The 21,781-nt window shown below is 51.8% G+C and overlaps 2 protein-coding genes, 1 long non-coding RNA gene and 1 other non-coding gene across 7 annotated transcripts in view; 2 read left to right on the top strand and 2 right to left on the bottom strand.

The window, feature by feature from the left end:
- Nucleotides 1–1,469, bottom strand: part of AXL (AXL receptor tyrosine kinase) — a 30,289-nt gene extending 28,820 nt beyond the window's left edge. The window contains exon 1 of one of the 4 annotated variants that reach the window (XM_057534932.1): nucleotides 935–1,469. In XM_057534932.1, the coding sequence (XP_057390915.1) occupies nucleotides 935–998 (64 nt within the window). In that variant the 5' untranslated portion in view covers nucleotides 999–1,469. The remainder of the gene's footprint in view (nucleotides 1–934) is intronic. The other 3 variants (XM_057534931.1, XM_007166798.2, XM_007166797.2) reach the window with 3 other exon arrangements.
- LOC130705782 (uncharacterized) lies at nucleotides 149–15,980 on the top strand. Its single transcript, XR_009006179.1, has 3 exons — nucleotides 149–498; nucleotides 14,164–14,272; nucleotides 15,714–15,980. It is a non-coding gene; the product is annotated as an uncharacterized LOC130705782 (long non-coding RNA).
- Nucleotides 9,615–21,435, bottom strand: LOC103011560 (cytochrome P450 2S1). The gene is made up of 9 exons (XM_028161778.2): nucleotides 21,076–21,435; nucleotides 19,672–19,837; nucleotides 17,657–17,806; nucleotides 16,980–17,140; nucleotides 16,662–16,841; nucleotides 14,191–14,332; nucleotides 12,675–12,862; nucleotides 9,890–10,031; nucleotides 9,615–9,796 (listed from the first exon to the last, which is right to left on the bottom strand). The coding sequence occupies exons 1-9, from the start codon at nucleotides 21,247–21,249 to the stop codon at nucleotides 9,615–9,617; spliced, it is 1,485 nt and encodes a 494-aa protein (XP_028017579.2). The 5' UTR covers nucleotides 21,250–21,435.
- TRNAG-CCC (transfer RNA glycine (anticodon CCC)) lies at nucleotides 10,327–10,399 on the top strand. Its single transcript has one exon. It is a non-coding gene; the product is annotated as a tRNA-Gly (tRNA).
- Nucleotides 21,436–21,781: the final 346 nt, after the last annotated feature.

The raw sequence follows: 21,781 nt of genomic DNA, 5'->3' as shown, positions 1-21,781 counted from the left end.
CATCCGTTGGGAGTAGGCCGGGGATCTGGCAGCCTCCCACGCCCTGACTGACTGGCTGGCCTGCCCTCCCTTAGGGTCTCTAGAGACTTGACAGCTTAGGCTGGTGGACGGTGGGGAAGAAAAGGGGATGGGAGGGAGAGGAGAGAGAGAGAAACAGGGAAGGAGAGGAGAGAGAGAGAAACAGGGAAGGAGAGTCAGAGAGAGGAACCAGAGAAAGTCAGGCAGACAGAGAGGGACAGACACCCGGAGTGACAGAGGATAAGAGATGGAGAGAGACACCCCCCAGAGGGGAAAAAGTGGTCAGAGAGACACACAGAGGGAAACGGACAGAAAGAGACAAAAACAGACTGACAGAGACAGTGACAGAGACACCTAGGGCACAGGGAGAGATAAAGACAGAGACGGGAGAGAGAGAGAAATGGAGACCCACAGAGATGGTAGGATTGGAGGCAGAGCCCCTGGCCCCAGAGGTGGAAGGCGCAGACAAACAGCCATGGGGTAAGGAGAAGTGGGGGGTGACAGTGACGAGGGATTTCCCCTAGGGCTCTGGTACCTCCTCATCCCGCTGCCTGACTTAGGGGTCCTTTCTGGAAGATTCCTTTCCGGGCAGCCCCCAGCTCAGCCCCTCTCCCCAAGGCCCCCAACTCAAGTCCAGCCCCTCCCCTTGCCCTCAACTTCTCCTGTCTGTCTGTCTCTCTGTGTCCATCTCTTCCCGTCTCTGACCCTCTTAGTTTCTGTTTCTTGTCCTTTTGCTCCTCTCTCAAGAGTCCCTTTTCCTTTCCCTCTCTTGGTTTGTCTCTGTGTACACCCTCCCCCTCTGTTGTCCCAAGGAAACTCCCTGAGCCAGACCAGGACTCCCGACTCACCCCCCTCAAACACCTGCCATCCATCCCTCTCCTCTCCCTCCTCCCCCAGCACCCCCCCCATCACTCACCCTTGGGAGCCACGCACCCCCAGCAGCACAGCACCCAGCACCAGGCCGGCAGGACCCTGCCCATCCTCGGGGCACCACGCAATCAATGCCAAACTTTCCTCAGAAGTTGCTGAGCACCCCGCGGGGGAGGGGGCAGGGCCGGGTTGTGCCCGGCCCTCCCCCCAGCTCCGGGCTCCCCGGATTTGGCACTGCCCGCCTGGCACAGCGGGGCGGGGGGCGCCCTCACCCGGCTCTGCTCAGCGGCGCCTTCCCAGCTCCCCTGCCTCCTTCTCTCCCTCCCAGATTTCGGGCAAAGCTTTCCCCGCCCCTGGCTCCCCCCTTGCCTCCGCCCACCGGCCGGAGCCCAAGGGGCCACCTGGACCTCGAGGGGTTAACGCGAAGAGGACCAGCTCTGTCTTAAAGGGGCCCTGGAGGGAGGTTGAGGAGGGGGAAGGGGGCCCCAGGTGGCTACGCCCCTAATCGTGGGCCAGCGAGCCAGGGAAGCTGTGCGTCTCCCTATCCCGGCTCTGTCCCTCTGGGCTCTGTCCCTCTGGGCTCTCTCCGCGTCTGGTAAACATTCCTCCAGAACTCCGCTCCCCTCTGCGACGCCCCCCTCCCCTGCCTCCACCCCCAGCCCAGCCCAGCCAGGCACTCCCCCTCTCACTCACAGCTCCTCAGACAAGGACACACACACACACACACACACACACACTCACAGATGTCATCCAGACACAGAGGCTGGGACAGGAGGAGACACGCAGGGGCATGCCACCGGCTCACACTCAGACAAGCCAGGTCAGGAGCTCCTCCATTCCTGGAGAAACCTCAGAAACCAGAAACGGGAGGACACTGCTGCGTGGGCATCCCTGGGGGAAGACTTGGGGAGACGTGGATCCTCATACAAAAGAGATCCACGTGGGTATGGAAACAGGACATCAGTGGATGGGCACTCACAGGGGTGCCCAAAGACCTGGGTGGGAATCCCGCCTCTACCACTAACCCTGTGACCTTACAAGTGACTGGCCTCCCTGAGCCTCGGTTTGTCCATCTGTAAGGTGGGAATAACAACAGAACCCACTTAGTAGGCTACGGGGAAGCTGTCCTGGGACAGTGCACACGTGCAGTTTTTTGCACGTGGTGAAGACAGCTGACAAGGTGCCCTTGATTTTTTGAATCTCATCTGTATGTCTCTCTGTGCACTTGCATTGCTGTCTCCCTCTGGTGGATTGTGTATCCTGATCCTTGTAGATCCAGGGCCTGTGTGTTGGTTCTCCTGCTTGTCCATTACTTCCCACTATGTGTTTTGCACATGGTGGAGGTGGGGGGTCTCTGCAAGCCTGAGTGTCTGTGTAGGAGGGGGCTGGGCACCCATCTCTCTCTGCTCTTGGCTGTTCTGTTTGTGTATTGGTATCCCTACAGCTCCTTATAAACTCCTCTCCTTTCAGCCTCCCGATGTCTCTCCCACCTGCCTCTTCTCACTCCGAGGAGTCCAGCCCCATCCTTTCCCACCAGGACCCTGCCTTGGCCTCTTCCCTGGCCTCCCCCCAGGCCTCCTTGCCTCCACTCTTACTCCCTCCAACCCATCTCCCATTCATAAGCAGAGGGATGTTTCTGAAACTCAAATCTGACCCTGTCCCCTCCCTGCTTAACCTTGGCTCCCCACTGCCCTCAGGGCGAGCTCCCGGCTCCACAACCTGGCACTCAGGGCTCTTCCCCATCAGCTTTCCTGAGCTGTGTCATTTGTGTCCCATTTCAGTGACAGCCTCAACATCTATTCTGCCACCCAAGCCCGACCCTCAGGGTCCTCTTGGACACCCCCCACTCTCAATAAGTTTCCAAGTGCCAAGGAGGATTCGATTTAGCTCCACAAACCTTTCTCCTGCCTGGCCTTGCTGTTCTCCCCATGGTCTCACCCTGGTCCAGCCCCATCTTCTCCCACCTGGACCCCTGCTCTGGCCTCCTCCCTGGTCTCCTGGCCTCCACTCTCCCTCCCTCTAACCTGTCAACAGCAAGAAGAATGTCTCTCAATCCCAAATCAAACCCTTTTCCACCTTTGCCCTAAACCTTCCAAGATAAACCCCCAAACTGCTTGCCTCGTGACCCCTCATGTCCACCTGGCTCCTTTCTCTTGTTCACAAGCTTTAGGGCCTCCTCCTGCAGCTCTATGCCCCCAACTCCTACACACCCCTCAGCCCCATCTCAATTGTCCCTTCTCCTTGGCATCACTGCCTGGTCCTTCCCAGTCAACTCTAGGTCCCCGTGTTGTTCACTCCTAACACTTTGTCCTTTTCTTTGGCTTGGGTTGTCACAATATATTTATTGGTGTGACTGTGTGTCTCATGGTCTGTGGGCTCTGGGAGTGTAGGCACTGGGTATATCTTTGGTACCACTGTGTCCCCACCACCCTGTAAAAGATCTTTCATAAAGGGGCCAATTAATTATTGTGGCATTTTGGAGGGATGCAAATATGTGCCAAGATCTGCCCACTTGTTTGAATATGTTGGGTGGCCCTACACACCTAGGACACGTGTGGACCCAGCTGTGTGCGTGGCCAACTTGAATCTGTGTTCGTTCTTTCAAGAACTATTTGCTGAGTATCAAATATGTGTTTGCAGTTGGCTTTCAAATGCATTTTATTTATTTATTTTTTTATACATAGTATTTTAATTTTATTTTTTATTTTATTATGGTCCCGCTGTGCGGCACGTGAGATCTTATTTCCCCCACCAGGGATGGAACCCTAGTCCTACAGTGGAAGCACGGAGTCTTTTAAACCACTGGACCACCAGGGAAGTCCCTCAAATGCATCAAATGCATTTAAAAATGAGATGGGGGAATTCCCTGGCGGTCCAGTGGTTAGGACCCGGTGCTTTCATTGCTGAACTACTGAAGGTGCAGGTTCCGATCCCTGGTCGGGGAACTAAGATCCTGAAAGTCGTGAGGCGCGGCCAAAAAAAAAAAAAAAAGGTGAGATGGACAGGTGGATAGAAATGTTCCCTGTGGCAGAGGCGGAGACTCCACAGTGAGCAAGACTGCCCTCATGGAGCTCCTATTCCAAGTGGAAGAGGGAAAACAGGCAGAGAAATGTTTATCAGATTGCAACATGGTCAGCGAAGAAAAATAAAGCTGGGGAAGGGATAGAAAGGGGAGGTGGGGAGTGCCATTTTAGAGAAAGTAGTCAGGGAAGTCCTCTCTGAGGTTATGATCAAGATCTGAAGTAAATTAGCAAGTGAGTCATATAGGAAAGGGCATTCCAGGCAGAGGGAACAGCCAGTGCAAAGGCCTGGGGGCAGGCTTGCAGAGAACTTCAAGGAGAAGACGTGCGGCTGGAATGGATGGGGGTCAGGGAGGAGGTGAGGTCAGGCAGGGCATTGGCCTGGGGAGGAGGGCTTTGGCTTTTATTCTAAATATGACAGAATGCACTAAGGGGCTATTCCCCCCACCCAGCTTTACTGAGGGATAATTGGCCAAAATGTATAAATTTAATGGGGAATTGCCCGGCGGTCCAGTGGTTAGGACTTGGCCCTTTCACTATTGAGGGCCCAGGTTCGATCCCTGGTTGGGGAATTGGGGAACTAAGATCCCACAAGCCATGCGGCGCGCCAAAATAAATAAATAAATAAATAATAAATAAATTTAAGGTGTACAATATGATTTACTACATGTATATATTGCAAAGGGATTACCACAATAAAGTTAATTAACCCATCCATTACCTCACATATTTACCATTTTTTGGTGTGTACGGTGAGAACATTTAAGATCTACTCTCTTAGTAAATTTCAAGTATACAGTACAGTATTAGCTATAGTCACCATGCTGTACATTAGGTCCCCAGAACTTATTCATCTTGTAACTGAAAATCTGTACCCTTTGATCAACATCTCCCCATTTCTCCCCCACCCCCAGCCTCTGGCAACCACAATTCTTTTACTTAATTAAGTAATTAATTAATTTTTATTGAGAGACAATTGACATATAACACTATATTAGTTTCAGATGTACACAGTGATTCAATATTTGTATATGTTGTGAAATGGCCACCACAGTAAGTCTAGCTAACATCCATCACTACGCAGTTACAATTTTTTTTGTTATGAAACTTTTAAGATCTATTCTCTTAGCAACTTTCAAATGTATAATACAGTATTATTAACTATAGTCACCATGCTACATGACATCTCTCTGTTTCTATGAATTCAGCTTTTTTAGATTCCACATATAAGTGAGATCATACTGTATTTGTCTTTCTCTGTCTGATTTATTTCACTTAGCATAATGACTTCAAGGTCCATCCATGTTTGTCACAAATGGCAGGATTTCCTTCTTTTTTATGGCTGAATAATATTCTGTTATATCACATTTTCTTGTTTAAAAAATTTTTTTTTTTTTTAGTTTTGGCTGCGTTAGGTCTTCGTTGCTGCGCGCGGGCTTTCTCTAGTTGCGGCGAGCGGGGGCTACTCTCTGTTGTGGTGCGCAGGCTTCTCATTGCGGTGGCTTCTCTTGTTGGGCGGAGCACGGGCTCTAGAGCGCAGGCTCAGTAGTTGGGGCGCAGGGGCTTAGCTGCTCCGTGGCATGTGGGATCTTCCTGGACCAGGGCTCGAACCTATGTCACCTGCATTGGCAGGCGGATTCCTAACCACTGTACCACCAGGGAAGCCTGTCACATTTTCTTTATCCACTCATCTGCTGACACTGAGATTGCTTCTGTATCTTAGCTATCGTGAATAATGCTGCCATGGACACAGGGGTGCAGATATCTCTTTTGGGATACTGATTTTGTTTCCTTTGGATATATACCAAGAAGTGGGACTGCTGGATCCTATGACAATTCTATTTTTAATTTTTTGAGGAACCTCCATATTGTTTTCCATAGTGGCTGCACCAATTTACATTCCCACCAACGGTGCACAAGGGTTCCCCACTGGGGGGCAGAGCAGGGGAGAGACCTGATTTGATTTGGTTTTAAAGGCCAGTAAGTGAAAAGTTGATGGGAAACTTTCTAACAGAGGGATCAGGACCTGGACACACTATATGGGATCATTTATTATTGAGATGTGATGTGTCTGGAAGGGGCCCAGCCCACCCAGTGAGGAGCTCTTGGGCCAGAATGAGCCCAAATCTGATCTAACTCCCAGTTTACAGAGAATTCCTGGCAACGGAAAGACACCTTGAGTAGCACCCCAAAGATGCCATCAGCCAAATCTGGGATGTGAAAAATGGCACAGGGCAAATGACCCAGTTTCTTTAAGAAATTAGTGGCATTACCAAGGGAGAAAGGCGGGGAGGGATAAATTAGCAGTTTGGGCTTAAAATATACACCCTACTATATATAAAATAGATAACCAGCAAGGACCTACTGTATAGCAGAGGGAACTACTCAATATCTTGTAATAACCTATAATGGAAGAGAATATTAAAAAAAAGAATTATATATATTTATGTATATGTATAATTGAATCCCTGTGCTGTACATCTGAAACTAACACAACATTGTAAATCAACTATATTTCAATAAAAATTAAAAAAATAAGTGGCATACAAAATGTTGGGGAATGGTTACAACTTTAGAAGACCTAAGCATCCAAATGAAGGCACTGCATGATAAGCCTTTGGATGTTGATTTGAACAAACACACCTATGAAGTACATTTCTGCAACCATCAGGGAAACGTGAACACTAACACAGCAAAATTGCTAACTGTGATAGGTGTGAAAATGGGTATCTTGGTTGTGACTCTTAAAAAGTGGATTTAAGGGAATTCCCTGGTGGTCCAGTGGTTAGGACTCCACACTTTCACTGCTGTGGGCCTGGGTTCAGTCAGGGAACTAAGATCCTGCAAGCCATGTGGCCAAAAAAAAAAAAAAAAAAAAAGAGTGGATTTTAAAGGGGAGTTATTTTCTTAATAAGTTAGGAGTCTTTGTTGGGCATAATTGAAGTTTTGGGTATAGATAGTGTGATGGTTATACATTGCGAATATATTTAATGCCACTGAATCGTACACTTACAAGTGGTGAAAATGATAAATATTATGTTACGTATATTCTACCCACCACCCCCCCCCCCAAAAAAACAAACTGAACACCACACTGATTGTAAATACTTTTACTTTGGGGTCCAATAATTATTGTTTAAGACATTTTGAGTTTATGTTTTTCTTTTGCTTGCTACTGGAATCATCCTAATTCATGTCAATTTTTATACTGATGCAGTGCAAGGTCCATCCTTCCTCAAATAAATGAATTTGCTGGTATTTCTGATCCCAAAGTTCCCTGAATGTGAATTCTGAGTGCAAAGGAGAGCAAGTCATTGCCTTAATTTAAAAGGAGGAAACCTCAAACCTCATTCATTCCTTTTCATATCACACTGACATAAAAAGTAGTAATAATAAATCCAAGGACTTAGCATGTATTTCGTTCCTATTAAGTTCCAGAATTTTTCACATCTCTTCTTTTAAATTTGGCAAATCTTTTAGATGCTAAATCCTCAGCGAAGGTGTCATCAACTAGAAAGTGGCAAAGTTAGGATCTGATCCCCATCGCATCTTTCTATTTTCCATCATATCACTGTTTTGTGCTACCTCTGTAGAATTTAAGCCAAAAAATAAAGTGGTAACATCATGGAAAATTAAAAAAAAAAAAAAAAAAAGGAAACTTTAGCTAACGATATATGCATTGCTGAAGCATTCAGAGGTCGATGCTCAGAGGTCAATTTATTTTTTTTTTTTGTTTTCGACCATGCGGCATGGCACGCGGGATCTTAGTTCCCTGATCAGAGATCGAACCTGCGCCTCCACAGTGGAAGTGCGGAGTCCTAACCACTGGACCACCAGGGAATTCCCTGCAATTTATTCTGAAATGCCTAAAAATATGAGCTGGCTGGGCAGGTGGAAAGAAATGTGCTAATGCAGCATGGCAACCGAAGTGGGAGAGCCTAGGCGGTAGCCCATGGGTATTCCCGTATAATCCCCTCAACTTTGCTGCATGTTGGAAAATTGTCATAATAAAATGTTAGGGGGAAAAATGTCCTTTACTATTAGAAATGTGTATTCAATTATTTTCTGAGATTTGCTTTAAAATCACTGTAAGAGAGTGATAGATGAAATAAAAATAGCCGAAAGTTGATGATTATCGAATGAGGCCCGGTCATGGGCCCACGGGTTCATTGTACTATTCTCTCTACTGTTGTATGTTTGAAAACTTCCTTATTAGATAATTGACAAAGAAAAAGATGCTTCTGGCTCTCTAGTGAAGAGAAGGGAGGAGGGAAAGGGTGGCAGGAGAGGCCAGAGTGAGGGTAGGGTTTGTGTTTCGGCGTCTGCTTTCAGTTTGGGAGGGTGCCCAGGGTGGGAAGCGGTCACCTTCGGTTTTTCCCTAACTGAGGCCCCCCAACTCCCCTACCGGCACGCCTCCCACCCCCTGCCCTAGGCCTGCAGTTCTGCCCACCCCCCAACATCAGCCTCGCCGGAAGCGAGGCCCAGGACAGCTCCCTCCCCACCGCCCTCCACCACCTCCACATCTGCTACTGATGTCAACAGCCAGGGTAGGCGGGGGCCATGTTTTTCGGTTCCCGCCTAGCCTCCAGGGAGGGGTGGACCCCCCCATCCCCGCTCCTTACTCACAATGATGGACACTGTCACACACATACTAGGCCCTGCCCTGGGCCAGAGACAAACTTTTATTGCAAAATGGGGACCTTCGAGGCACAAGGACGTCAGACCTGGCCTCTTCCCTGAAACGGGGAGTTGGAATCTGGCTCCATCCACTGGGTCTAACTGGAGGCGGGTGGGGGGAGCAGGGGAGGTGTTCAACATGGTTATATAAGCTGGAGTGTGTGTGTGTGTGTGTGTGTGTGTGTGTGTGTTCCCCTGATCTGAGTTTCCACGTATGTCCAAGTTTACTTTGTCCCCAGGCTTGTGCACAATTGCACACTGGGGTGTGTCTGTATTTGGGAGCATTTGGGGGATCAGGCTGCCTGGAAAGGGGTGTCCTTGAGGGCTGAAGGTGCGGAGGAGGCCAGGGCTGGGCCTCCGTGGGAGTCGTATATCTTAGCAGGAAGATACCCCGGAGGTGGGCAGGTGTCCCACATGGGCTGGCTGTGTGGTTCAGTGGTTGGGGGCATGTGGATGGCGACAGTCTTAGGCCTGGAGAGCGGTACGGTCACTCGAGGGCTAAGGACAGAGATGGTCTCTGTGTGGTGACATGAGCTGGCGTGGGGCATGTTCTCTGCTCTAGGCTTCCAGAGACGGTGGCCCTGGTAAGTTTGATGAGTTAAGAAGGCACGTGGGCTGCAGACACTGTGGCTGTTTCCGTGGCTTGTGAAGGCGGCAGCTGAATCCCCACGCGTGGGTTGTGGGTCCAGGGGAGCTGTGCTGTGTATGAGTTGGTGGGTTATCCGGGCATGTGGTTGTGATTCCAGATGGACTAAATTTATGTCAGTAGAAAGCTGTGTGGCCGAGTTGCCTTGTGGCCCTCGTGGGTGTGTCTGGGTGTGTGGTTGCGTGGGCTGATGACCCTGTGGATGTGTAGGCTGAATATATGTGTGACCGACTCTAGGAAACAGCTACAGGTGTGCGAATGTGGCTGCCTGTGGTGTAGACATGTGGCTCAGAAGACACAGCCATGTCCATGGCAACTGCCAAGGCTACCACCTCCCAAGTTTCCCTTCTTCATCCGGTCCACACAGTGGGGTGGGGTGGAGGTCAGCGGGGCTGGAATTGCAGCTGGAAGGCTTGAGGGATGTTGAAAAGGCCACTGACGGCTGGCTGGAGGCTCAGGGCACCCGGTGGGCATGGGTTCCCCAGCGAGAAGGCCTGTAGGATGGCGGTGAACAGGAGAAAGAGCTCGGTCCGAGCCAGGCCCTCCCCGAGGCAGACACGCTTACCTGGAGGGGAGACAGATGGCGCTGGGCCAGCCGTCCTCACACCCAGGCCTGTGGGAGGACCAGTGGGTGGACAGGGGCGGACCCAGCAGATACCTAAGGAGAAGGGCAGGAAGGCCTCGTGCTTTTTGAACTTTCCGTCTGCATCCAGGAATCGTCCTGGGTTGAACTCCTCAGGCTGTTTGAAGACCTCGGGGTCATGCAGGATGGAGCCAAGGAGGGGGAAGACCTCCGTACCCTGAGGGGAGATCATAACAAAACTACAAACATCCCTCACCCCCCAGGCCTTCTGTCCTCTAAGGCAGAGCACAAGAGTCTGGTGTGTTGGGGAAACCGGTTCACAAAACACAGCGGCATCAATGTTTATCCAGTGCTTATTATGTGTCAGGCACTTTATTAAGCATTATATATGTATTGCCTCATATGTAATAGATACATGTATTATAGTTACACACACAAACTCACTAAATCTTTTTAACAAGTCTAGGGAACATTTAGTAATATGATCCCATTTTAAAGATGGGGGAGGGACTTCCCTGGTGGTCCAGTGGCTAAGACTCTGCGCTCCCAATGCAGGGGACCCAGGTTCGATCCCTGGCCAGGGAACTAGATCCCACATGCATGCCACAACTAAGAGTTCGCATGCCACAACTAAGGCGCCCTCTTGCTGCAACTAAGACCCGGCACAACCAAATAAATAAATAAATAAAATATTAAAAAAAAAACAAACCAATGAAAGATAATGTCTTAGAGGCTGCTTATAGGGTGGGGAAGATAACGGTCCACTGGTTAAACAGGGTGCTAGGAACAGTCAGGTCTGTAACACTGTAGTAAAAATGGATTAAAGGATAGGGCTAACACTGATGTAACAGTGTGGAATATTAAAAAAAAAAAAAAAAAAAGATGGAGGACTTCCCTGGTGGTCCAGTGGTTAAGACTCCGTGCTCCCACTACAGGGGGCACGGGTTCGATCCCTGGTCAGGGAACTAAGATTCTGCAAGTCGCATGGTGCAGCCAAAACAAACAAACAAACAAAAACTGGGAAAACAGAGGCCCAGAGAATTTAAGCAACTTGCCCAAAGCAACATTTGGACATGGCAGAGCTTGTTATTTTTACATTTGTTTTTAAACTTTGGGGCTACGTTGTGATTCAGCTGTGGCTGTCCTAAGGCACTTGGCTAAGAGCCCAGCTTTCTGCCACTATGATCTTCTGGAGGTGAAGGGTGGGTGTATGGGGGCTGCCCATGAAGGCTTCCCCCGCCCAGGTTCGGGGAGAGGGGCAGCCCCTTCCGCTGAGATCAGAGTCCCCATGTTCCCAGGACTGTGGTGGAGGGTGAAGGAAGGTAGGGAGTACGAGGAGCGGACAAGGGATCTCCTTTGTTAGGGACTCTGGCTAATGAGGCTCTGAATTGGGAAGGTGAGTGAGGCTTCAGGAAAAGGCCACGCTAATGTTGTCAAAATAAGAGAGAGACAGATAGCAGTGGTTAAAGCATAGGCTCTGGGTTCAAATCCTGCCCCTACCACTTGTAGGCTGGGAGAGCTTGCCAAGTCTTCTAACCTTTCAAGGCCTCAGTTTCCTCATTTGTAAAATGGGTGTGATAATGATGTAGTGTTGCTCTGAAGATTAAATAAGGTAATACATGTAAAGCATTTAGAATAATACCTGGCACAGAGCAGATCCTCAATCACAGATGCCTGTTATTGCTATTATCATTATCAGTAGTTGCTGTAGTTGCAAGAGTCATTGCTTTAGCAATAGTCGCTGCTGTGGTGTACATAGGAGCCCCACTCCCTGCACAGAGTTCATTCGGTGTTTTACAAGCATCATTTCAGATTCCTTACAATCCCAAGATGATACTATTATTATTCCCAATTTAGAAGAGGAGGGACTTCTCCGGTGGCACAGTGGTTAAGAATCCACCTGCCAATGCAGGGGACATCGGTTCGAGCCCTGGTCCAGGAAGATCCCACATGCCGCGGAGCAACTAAGCCCGTGCACCACAACTACTGAGCCTGTGTGCCACAACTACTGAAGACCGCGCGCCTAGAGCCCAGGCTCCGCAACAAGAGAAGCCACCGCAGTGAGAAGCCCGCGCACCGCAACAAAGAGTAGCCCCTGCTCGCTGCAACTAGAGAAAACCTGCGTGCAACGGAAACCCAACGCGGCCAAAAATATATAAATAAATTAATTAATTTAAAAGAAAAAAAAAAAAAAAGGAGTAGATGGAGGTTCACAGGGTGAAGTGATTTGCCCAAGGTCTCAGCTAGAAAACAGCAGGACTGGATTCCAACTTCTATGAACTGGATTCTACAATGAAGCTCAAGGAGGGAGCAGCTTGCCCGGAAGGCACCTTCGGTTTCCAGGGAGAGGTCGCCCCCTGGTGGTGCTGCTTCTGAGTTGCTCTGGAATGAAGGGGCAGGAACTGAGTGTGAGAGAGAGAGAGAGAGAGAGAGTGTGTGTGTGTGTGTGTGTGTGTAGGGAAGGAGGGAGAGCCTGATTGTGTTTGCAGCCGGGTGGAGGGTGAGGGCCTCCGTCGGCCCTCAGTTCTCAAATTGCCTGTCACGTTATCTGATGGTCCCCACCACGATTGGAAGGAGGTAGAATTAGGATCCATTGGACACATGGGGGAAACCGAGGCTCAGAGACAGAGTCAAAAGGCAAGAAAAATGTACACAGAAAGAAACAAAGAGAGATGCAGAGACAGGGACACAGAAAAAGAGAGGAAGATGTCAGCCAGAGAGGAGAGAGAAAGAGGAAGAAGATGCAGAGAGAGAGACAAACTAACCAAGATCCAGAAGAAGAGACAAAGATAGCAACGGACTCAGGCCCTCAGGCCCGGGACAGAGACAGCCGCTGGGCCTGGCTGACCCGCACACCCACCTGGGGCAGGGTGTACCCCCGGAAGCGGGTGGTCTTGACGAGGGCTCGGGGCAGTCCCATGGGTACCAGCGCCAGCAGCCGCTGCGCCTCATGCAGAACCGCGTCCGTGTAGGGGAGGCGGGCTCGGTCCCACAGGCTTGGCGCCTGGCCGGGCCCTAGCTCCCGGGTCAGCTCCTCCTGCACACGCTCTGCACCCAAGAAGAGGAGAGTTGGAGGTCAGAGGTGGGGCGGAGCCCTGCGATCCTTCCCTCGGACGCCCCATCTTCTTTATTTTTAAAGGTTTATTTATTTATTTATTTGGCCGTGCCACACGGATCTTAGTTCCCCAAGCAGGGATTGAACCCGGGCCCTTGGCAGTGAAAGTGCGGAGTCCCAGCCACTGGGCCGCCAGGGAGTTAGTTCCCGGATACTCCCTCTTCCTGAGCAGCTGTGGTTAGGGGTGAGGCTGGCGGGCAGGGAGGAAGAGTCCTCCAGCCCTCTGCAGCCCGGGTCCCCCACACCCCATGTGGTGGGCATCACATCTCTCCTCTTTCAATTCCCACAGCAATCCTGTGAGGTGGGGGACCATAATCTAGCCCCATTTCCCAGATAAGGACACTGAGGCCTAGCGAGCTGAAATCGCAGCTGACTCGTTGATTCCACCAAGGCACCCAGGTCCCATCTTCCAGGTCAGCCCACCCCACTGGCTCGACAGTACTGGATGCAGTTGCGTGACCCTGAAATGCTGGAGTTCCTTGGGGCACATTCCCAGCCCTGCCTCACCCACTTACCCTCCCTCACCAACACAGCTTCAGGTCTTGCCTGTGTCCTGATAACCCCAATTTGTTTCTTATCTCCAGTCCTGATCCAGGTGTCTCGTGGCCTTCTGGATGCCTCTCCCTGGTGGCTCCAGGTCCCTCACACTCAAATTGTCCCCAAATGGCTTCAGCATCTCCCCTGAAATAGCCCCTTATCCCTTCTGTCCCCATCTCAGGGTGGCCTCATGGTCCCCCGGTCCCCTGGCCAGAGCCCTGGGCCTGTCCCTGGATGCCTGCCTCCCTTGTCATTCTCCACCACCTGCCTACTTGGACCCCTCCCTCCTCCCCACAGCTTGGCCCAGCCCTATTTGTTCTCTCCGGCCTAGGTCCCTACCTTGTCCTCTGCCTTGGGCTCCTGGCATCCTCTTTCAGACCCTACAACCTACCTCTTCATGACAGACCAAAGGATTTTTCTAAAATGCTCATTTGTCCCTGCCCTCCCCTGCTCAACGACCTTCCATGGCTCCCCATGGCTCAGGATTAGATGCACAATGTAGCACCAAGGCAGCAAGGCCAGAGACGCCTCCTGCCTCATTTCTCATTTTGCTGGACCTCTCACTGCAGCCGGCAGTCGGCAGACTTCTTGCTCTTCAGACGCCCCAGATGCCAGCTCATTCTTGCCTCCAGGCTCTGGCTCAGGCTGTCCACTTCCCTAAACATTCTTCCTCTCGAGCCCTCCCTCCTGTTCCCAGGGCCTGGCTGGTGGAGAAGCTGCCTACCTTGGACCTGAGGATATTTCAGCAGGAGCAGGAGAGTGTAGCGAATCGTGGTGCTGACTGTCACCGTCCCGGCGAACAACAGGTAAACGACCGTCATCAGCAAGTTCTTGTCAGTGAATTCTGTGTTTGGGTCTTGCTTCTCCTGGGGGAAACCAGGCAGAGGGGCTCAGAGAACACAGGCTGCGGGGAGTAGAGACCCAGCACAGCCAGGTTTGGGGTGCAGCACAGCAAGTTATAACTTTGTCAGGGAGTTTAAATAAATGTGTGGGAAAGCTGGGAAGTGGGCTCTTGATATTAGTTCTCTCGGGGTGAAATGTTTTAAAAATGAAAGAGAGTGGCCACTATAAAACAAACAAACAAACAAACAAACAGAAAATGACAAGTGTTGGTGGAGACGTGGAGAAACTGGAACCCCTGTCGCCAAGGGGGTATATAAAAGGGTGCAGCTGTTACGGCAAATGGTGCAGCAGTTCCTCAAAAAAGTAAAATAGATTTACTATGTGATCCAGCAGTTCCACTTCTGGGGATTTATCCAGAAGAGTAGAAAGCAGGATCTTGAAGAACATTTGTATACCTATGTTCATAGCAGCATTATTCATAATAGCCAAAAGGTGAAAGCAACTCCAAGTGTCCACTGATAGATGAATGCATAAAGAAAATGTGCTATATCCACACAATGGAATATGATTCAGCCTTAAAAAGGAAGGAAATCTTGTCATACGCTACAATGTGAATGAAACCTGATGACATTATGCTAAGTGAGATAAGCCACAAAAGGACAAATACTGTGTGATCCCACTTATATGAGGTCCCTAGAGTAGGCAAATTCATAGAGTAAGGAAGTAGGAGGGTGGGGGATGAGGGCTGGGGGAGGGAAGGATGGGGATCTGTCGTTTAATGGGCATAGAATTTCAGTTTTGCAAGTTGAAAGTGTTCTGGAGATGGATGGTGGTCGTGTGAATATCTAACACCACTGAAGTGTACACTTGAAAATGGCTAAGTTGGTAAGTTTTATGTTATGTGTATTTTACTATAATTAAATTAAAAAAAATTTTTTTTTGGCCATGCCACACGGCTTGTGGGATCCTAGTTTCCTGACCAGAGATCAAACCCGGGCCTCCTGCAGTGGAAGCACAGAGTCCTAACCACTGGACCGCCAGGGAATTCCCATTCCCTTTCATTTCTTAAATTAAAAAGATTTAATTATATTTGAGATTAACAGATACACACTACTATATATAAAATAGATAAACAACAAGGACCTACTGTACAGCACAGGGAACTATATTTAATGTCTTACAATAACCTATAATGGAAAAGAATCTGAAAAAGAATATATGATTCAGTTTCATATATATATATATATATATATATATATATATATATATATAAAAAACCGAATCACTCTGCGGTATACTTGAAACATTATAAATCAACTATACTTCAGTAAAAAAATAAAAATTAAAAAAATTCGGGGGACTTCCCTGGTGGCACAGTGGTTAAGAATCCGCCTGCCGATGCAGGGGACACAGGTTCGAGCCCTGGTCCGGGAAGATCCCACGTGCCGCGGAGCAACTAAGCCCATGCGCCACAACTACTGAGCCTGCGCTCTAGAGCCCGCAAGCCACAACTACTGAGCCCGTGTGCCACAACTACTGAAGCCCACGCGCCTAGAGTCCGTGCTCCGCAACAAGGGAAGCCACCCCAATGAGAAGCCCGCGCACCGCAACGAAGAGTAGCCTCCACTTGCCGCAACTAGAGAAAGCCTGCTCACAGCAACGAAGACCCAACGCAGCCAAAAATAAATAAATAAAATAAATAAATAAATAAAAATAAATAAATTTATAAAAAAAAAAAATTCGGGAATTCTCTGGCTGTCCAGTGGTAGGTCTCCGTGCTTTCACTGCCGAGGGCCCAGGTTCAATCTCTGGTGGGGAACTAAGATCCCACAAGCCACATGGTAGCCCCCCCCCCAAAAAAAAAGGACCACAGAGTTAAGAAAAAAATCTCTCTCTCCATGAACAGGGCGGCTGCATTTATTCAAAGGATGTGGCCCTGAATATCTCCCATAATTGCAAAGTATGTACAATTCAAAACTAGTTATTTCCACAGGGGTCATCTTAATTCTAATTTTCTCATGTGATAATTGTTCTCACATAATTAATAAAGAGGACTTTATTAGTCTAATTAGACATTGCAAGGTTTCCTAAGTAAACGATTGTAATTCATAGGAACTCTCCTGTGTGGGTTGGGGGAAGTCATGGTGGGGATTGCCGGCGGCAGGTCACTGGGCATGAGGCCTGGGCAGGGGGTTGAGGTTGGAGGGAGGAGAAAGAGGAGAGATGCAAGTGACTCAGACACACATTCACAGAGCGACGTGCAGAGAGAAAGAAGGAGGGTGACAGAGTGTCCCAGCTATACCCGGGCGTAGGGGCTGGCTCGGAGGCCCCCCAACCCTAAGCTTCCCCCACCTTTGCCATCTTCAGCAAAAAGGCATCCACAAGGTCGCGTGCGGGGCCTGAGGTGTCCAGGCTCCTCTGGTGCCGCTGTATCTGCTGGACGGCGAAGGCAGCCACCGTGCGCACTTGGCCGAAGAGCTGCGTGTAGGGGCCCGGGAGGTGCTGCAGGAGCTGGGAGAACATCTCGTAGGTCTGCGGGGGGACGGGCAGCCGTTTTCACGGGGGCCTGGCCCTGCACCAGGGCGGAGGGGAGGGTGGGCAGGGCGCTCTGGGGTTACCTGAAAGAGGTGGGCAGGAGCCTTTGGGGAGAGAGGGGTCCCACCCCCTTACCTGGGCCCACGGGGAGCTGACCCCCACGACGATGCCACCAGCCGCCCGGACCATGGCCTTGAACTCCTCATTGTCATAGGGGAAGCGGAGGCGGAAGACGAGGGAGCAGATAATGTTGGAGGTGGCCTGGGCCAGCAGCAGTGAGGGCTCAAAAGGCGATCCTGCGGAGGAGGGGACAGGGAGGGGGGTTGTGATGGAGACGGGCAGAGGGGCGCTGACGTAGGGCGGAGCCGGTCCACGAAGGTGGAGTGGGGGCCAGACCCAACCGGAAAGAGACAGGCACAGAGAGTGAGACAGAGACAGACAGACAGGGAAAGAGAGAGTTAGACACGGAGACAGAGAAAGACAGAGGCAGACTTACAGGAGAGAAAAACAGAAAAATAGGGACTTCCCTGGCGATCCAGTGGTTAAGACTCCGCACTTCCAATGCAGGGGGCGCGGGTTTGATCCCTGGTGGAGGAACTAAGATCCCACATGCTGCACAGCGAATAAAAAAGAGAAGAGGCAGAGGAGTGACGTGAAGAGGCAGAGGAGTGACGTGACAGTACGAGGGACACAGAGACCCTCAGGAAGACAGCAGGACAGAGGCAGAGGTGGAGGAGGGGAGGGTTGAGTGACTAGAGTCCCCAGCCCAGTCCGCGAGGGAAGGCCCTACCACACTCGGGCGCCCTGCTGACCTCTGGTCCTCCGGAGCGCCTCTACCAGACACTGGGCCTCCGCCTGGATCAGCTCCTCTCCTTCTCGTTTCCCCATGCCTAAGTCCCGCAGGGCCAGCGTGGTGAACTTCCTCAGCTGCCTCCATCGCTCCCCATTAGAGAATAAAACCCCTGCACAGAAGGCTAGACTCAAGGAGGGACCAGCCCTCCCCCCTTCCCCAGGATTCCTCCCTTCCTCCCAGAGAGGTGCCCTGTCCTGAGTCCATATGAGCCTAGCCCAAGGAGGAGAACTCACGAGGTGCTCAATAATTGCCTAACCTTGCATCTGAGGGTGACCTTCTCCTGAGGAGTTGGTAACTGGGATTATCCAGGCTCCTTGTGTTCTGTGATTCACCAGCGTGAGTGAAGATTTCGTCCTTCCTTCTGGCTATCCATCTTCTTATTCCTCTATTCACCCACCCATCCATTTATCATTCCTTCCTCTTTCCTCTTTCTCCCTCCCTCCCACCCTTCTATCCATCCAACCATCCATCCATACCAACATTTATGGAGTATTATTGGGTCCCATGCCCCATGCCATTTGGGAGGTTGAAAACGGAGGGAGGAGGATGGAATTGCACTGTTTTCCTCCTTATCCAAGAGGCCTGGACAGTCCCTTCCCTGGTCTGAGCTATTTCCACTTGTAGAATGCCAGTCTATAGCGGCCTTCTGGATGCCTCCTCCTGGATGTCCCCTGCCCACCCATCCCTCCACTGTGTCCCAAACTGGCCTCAGCATCTCTCTTCCTTATCTCAGCCACTGACCATCCCATCTCCTGGCTAGAGCCCTGCATTCCTCTCCCAACCACCTCCCCTCCCCACTCAACAGCCCCAGCCCTGGTCCAGCCCAGTCCCCTCGCTGGGCTCCCACACAGCAACCAGAGGATCTTTCTAACGCTGACTCTACCCTTTCCCAGAAACACCCAATGTCCAGACTCTGGCTTGACTCGAGCCCTGCATGATCAGGCTCCGAAGACTTCTCCAGCTTTGCTACTAATTCAATTGCGCTGGCCTTTTCTCACTTCCTCAAAGGTGCCAGGATGCCCCCTCTAGGCCTTTGCCCCGGCTGTTCCCTCTGCCTGGATCACTCACCTCTTCATCCTCACTGAACTAACTCCACTCAGCCTTCAGGTCTCGGTTCAAATGTCACCTCCGCTAGGAAGCCCTCTCTGATTCCTCCCATTCTCCCCCTCCAAATCCCTCTGCTCCCCAGGCCAGTAAAGGCCCCCTGTGTCCTGCTCTTAAGGCTGTACCTCTCATTTTAGAAACCTAGTCTCTCCCTCCATTGTCTTATTGCAAAGCCCACATCTCCCACAGTAAGACATGTCACCACATCTGTCACCTCTGTGTCCCCAGTACCAAGCCAGGTGTAATGAAAATTTGTCAGTTGATGAGTGAATGCTTCTTCCCTCACCTCCATGCTTTTGTACGTACTGATCTCTCTGCCTGGAACACCCTTCCCACTCATCCTATGAGTCTCAGCTCAGACATCCCGTCTTTTAGGAAGACGTCCTGGATAACCTCCACCCGACAGGCTGGGCCAGGGGCCTCCTCCAATTCCTCTCTGGACTGTCTGGTGACAGGTCTGTTTCTTCCTGGCCCATGCACTCTGGGAGCAGGATTGAGGCTGTTTATTCAAGGCTGTGTTCCCTGGAGCGCCCAGCACCGGCCTCCAGCTTTCAGTCTTAACAGAGAATAGTTTGTACATTTTGAGTGCTTGCCCATTAATTCCCAGTGCCTCAAATGCTCTCCCTCTTCCTCCCAGCCCTGGGGCTTCGCCTGGAACATTAATAACACTACTACCACCAGGTAACTAATGAGTGCTTACTTCGTGCCATCCTCAGTACAATCCTATGCAATAGGCACTGCTATCATCCCATTTTAGATGAGAAAACAGAGGCCCAGAGACACTGAACCGCATGGAAGGTCACATACCAGTCAGTGGTGGCGGGCTCTGAGTGAAGGACCCAGCAGCCTCCAGCTCCCCTTTTGACTCACCATGGCCATCAAAGGTTCCGTTCACTGTTGCCACCAAACCCCGTCCGCTGAACGCCTCGGCCTGACCTCCCAGGGCCTCCTGCACAGCCTCGCGCCCAACCAGGACCACCACGCGCCGCCAGGGTCCCAGGTACACGGTGAACACTGGTCCGTACTTCTTACTCAGCTGGGAGCAGGGAGCGAGAAGGGGTGAGTGACGCGGGGAAGGCTGCTGCCTTTTAAAGTCTTGTGTCCACCGTGGCCCCTGTCGCTGGATGAGCCACCTAAGAGGACCGCCTCCTGCCTCACCCCAAACTGAAGCAGTCCCTTTGGAAGATTCAGTTCTTGTTTTGCACTAAGCTCCCAGCATTTCACCCGCCGCCCCCCTCCCCCGCCCCAAGAGTCCTCCTTCCCCAAACTCCCTCACCCAACACACTCTCTGGTCCCCATTCCCTTACCCCCTGCAGAGCCCTAACTTCTGACACTGGGACAACCCAGAACTCACCCCTGCTCCCACAGCACAGACCTATAGCAGCAAAAATGGGCAGCTGCAGCTGTGGCCTCCCATAATCCCTCATCTCCCCACCCCCCCAAAAGACAAACTACCCCTTTCAATCACTGCTAAATCCTCAAATTCTGGGGCATATACCACGGAGCACTGGTACCATCTCTCCCCAAGATCGCTACCCCCTCCTTGCCATGTCTGGAGGACACCGGAATGGGGAACCTCTGGCCTCTTTTCACTACCCCCCTCCCCCCCGCCCCCAAGCCAAAAGTTTGGGGACTGCCTCAGCCTTCTTTCTCTCTCTCCTTCCTTTCTCTGTCCCAGGAACTTCCAGCTCCCTCCCTCCTAGCTGAGCTCCACCTATTCCCCCCCTCCCCCAGCCCCCCAGCCCCATCGGTCTCTGCAGACCGATTCCTGGAGTCCTACAGCCTCTGCCTCCAACTCCCCCGGGGACACCCTCTCTTCTTTATTCTCTGCCCCCTCCTCAGGATGCTCACGTGTATCTCTCCACTACCTCTCCCTCTGGGTCAAGCCACCACCATCACACCATCAGTTTCTCTTCTGCTTGAGGACTCGTCTCTCTCACCTTTGGTTCCCTGCCGCCCCCCCGCCCCCACCTTCCCAGGATTCTGCCAGTCTCTCTAACCCGGGACCCCTGGCCCTCTGGATCCTGCTTTCCAGCTCTCACGCCCTCTCCAGGATTCAGGGGGCAGGATTCTTCTCCTCCTAGCCCGGGTGCCCCACCCCCTCTCCCCGCGACTCCGCCAACTCTCTCAGCTCTGCCCTGGGACCCTTCATCCGCATCCCCTAGGATACCTAAGGGCCTCTCTGCGTGGTGTGTCTTCCTGGGGTCCCCTCCCTCTCCTGGCCCTGGTACCCTCCCTCCCCCTCCTAGCCAGGGCGTCGGCGCGGCCCCTCACCCGTAAGAGCCCCAGGTACAGCGCCCCAGGCCGGAGCTGCAGGAGGTTCCCCAGCAGCGGCAGCGGCGTGGGCCCGGGGGGCAGGTGGCCTCGCGTCCGGGTCCCAGGCAGCGCCAGCGTCAGCACCAGTAGCAGCAGCACCAGAAGCAGCGCCCAGGTGCCCGCCGCCTCCATCTCGGCAGGTTGGCTGCTTCTCGGGCTCCCAGACGCCCCACGCGGCTGGGCCAGTTGGGGGCGGGTGCCGGGCGGCTCCTTCCCCGAAGAAATCTGGCGGAGGGAGGCGGGGCAGCTAGCCTTTCCCCCTGCCTCCCGGCAGGATTCTCTCCCCGCCGCCGGATTTCTTTCTCCCAGACCACCGCCGCCGCCAGGTGTCCGGGACACACTCTCGAACGCTAGTCTCCCTCGTCACCCAGGTTCGAGGGGGCGGAGACAGCTCTTTGCGCCACAGGTAGGGCGTGGGCAGGCGGGAAGAGCCTGGAAACCAGAGACTTTGGCCGCCTCCAGGAGGCCACACCCCGTGCCTGGTGGTGACCCCGCACCGTCCTCCCCGACTCCTACCTCCCTCCTCACTGTTATCCGGGTGTGCATTCGCGTGTGCGTGCGTGTGTGGGGTCTTTAAGCCAATTTCCTCCAGCATCTTACATCTTCACCACGAACTAGGAGGAGGGACGTGACCTTGAACCATACATAAAGTAGCTAACCCACA

This window comes from Balaenoptera acutorostrata, chromosome 19 (assembly GCF_949987535.1).
Source record: "Balaenoptera acutorostrata chromosome 19, mBalAcu1.1, whole genome shotgun sequence".
Taxonomy (NCBI): Eukaryota; Metazoa; Chordata; class Mammalia; order Artiodactyla; family Balaenopteridae; genus Balaenoptera; species Balaenoptera acutorostrata.
The sequence above is the reverse complement of the archived record's forward strand: the minus strand, read 5'-3'. Positions and strand labels throughout refer to the sequence as shown.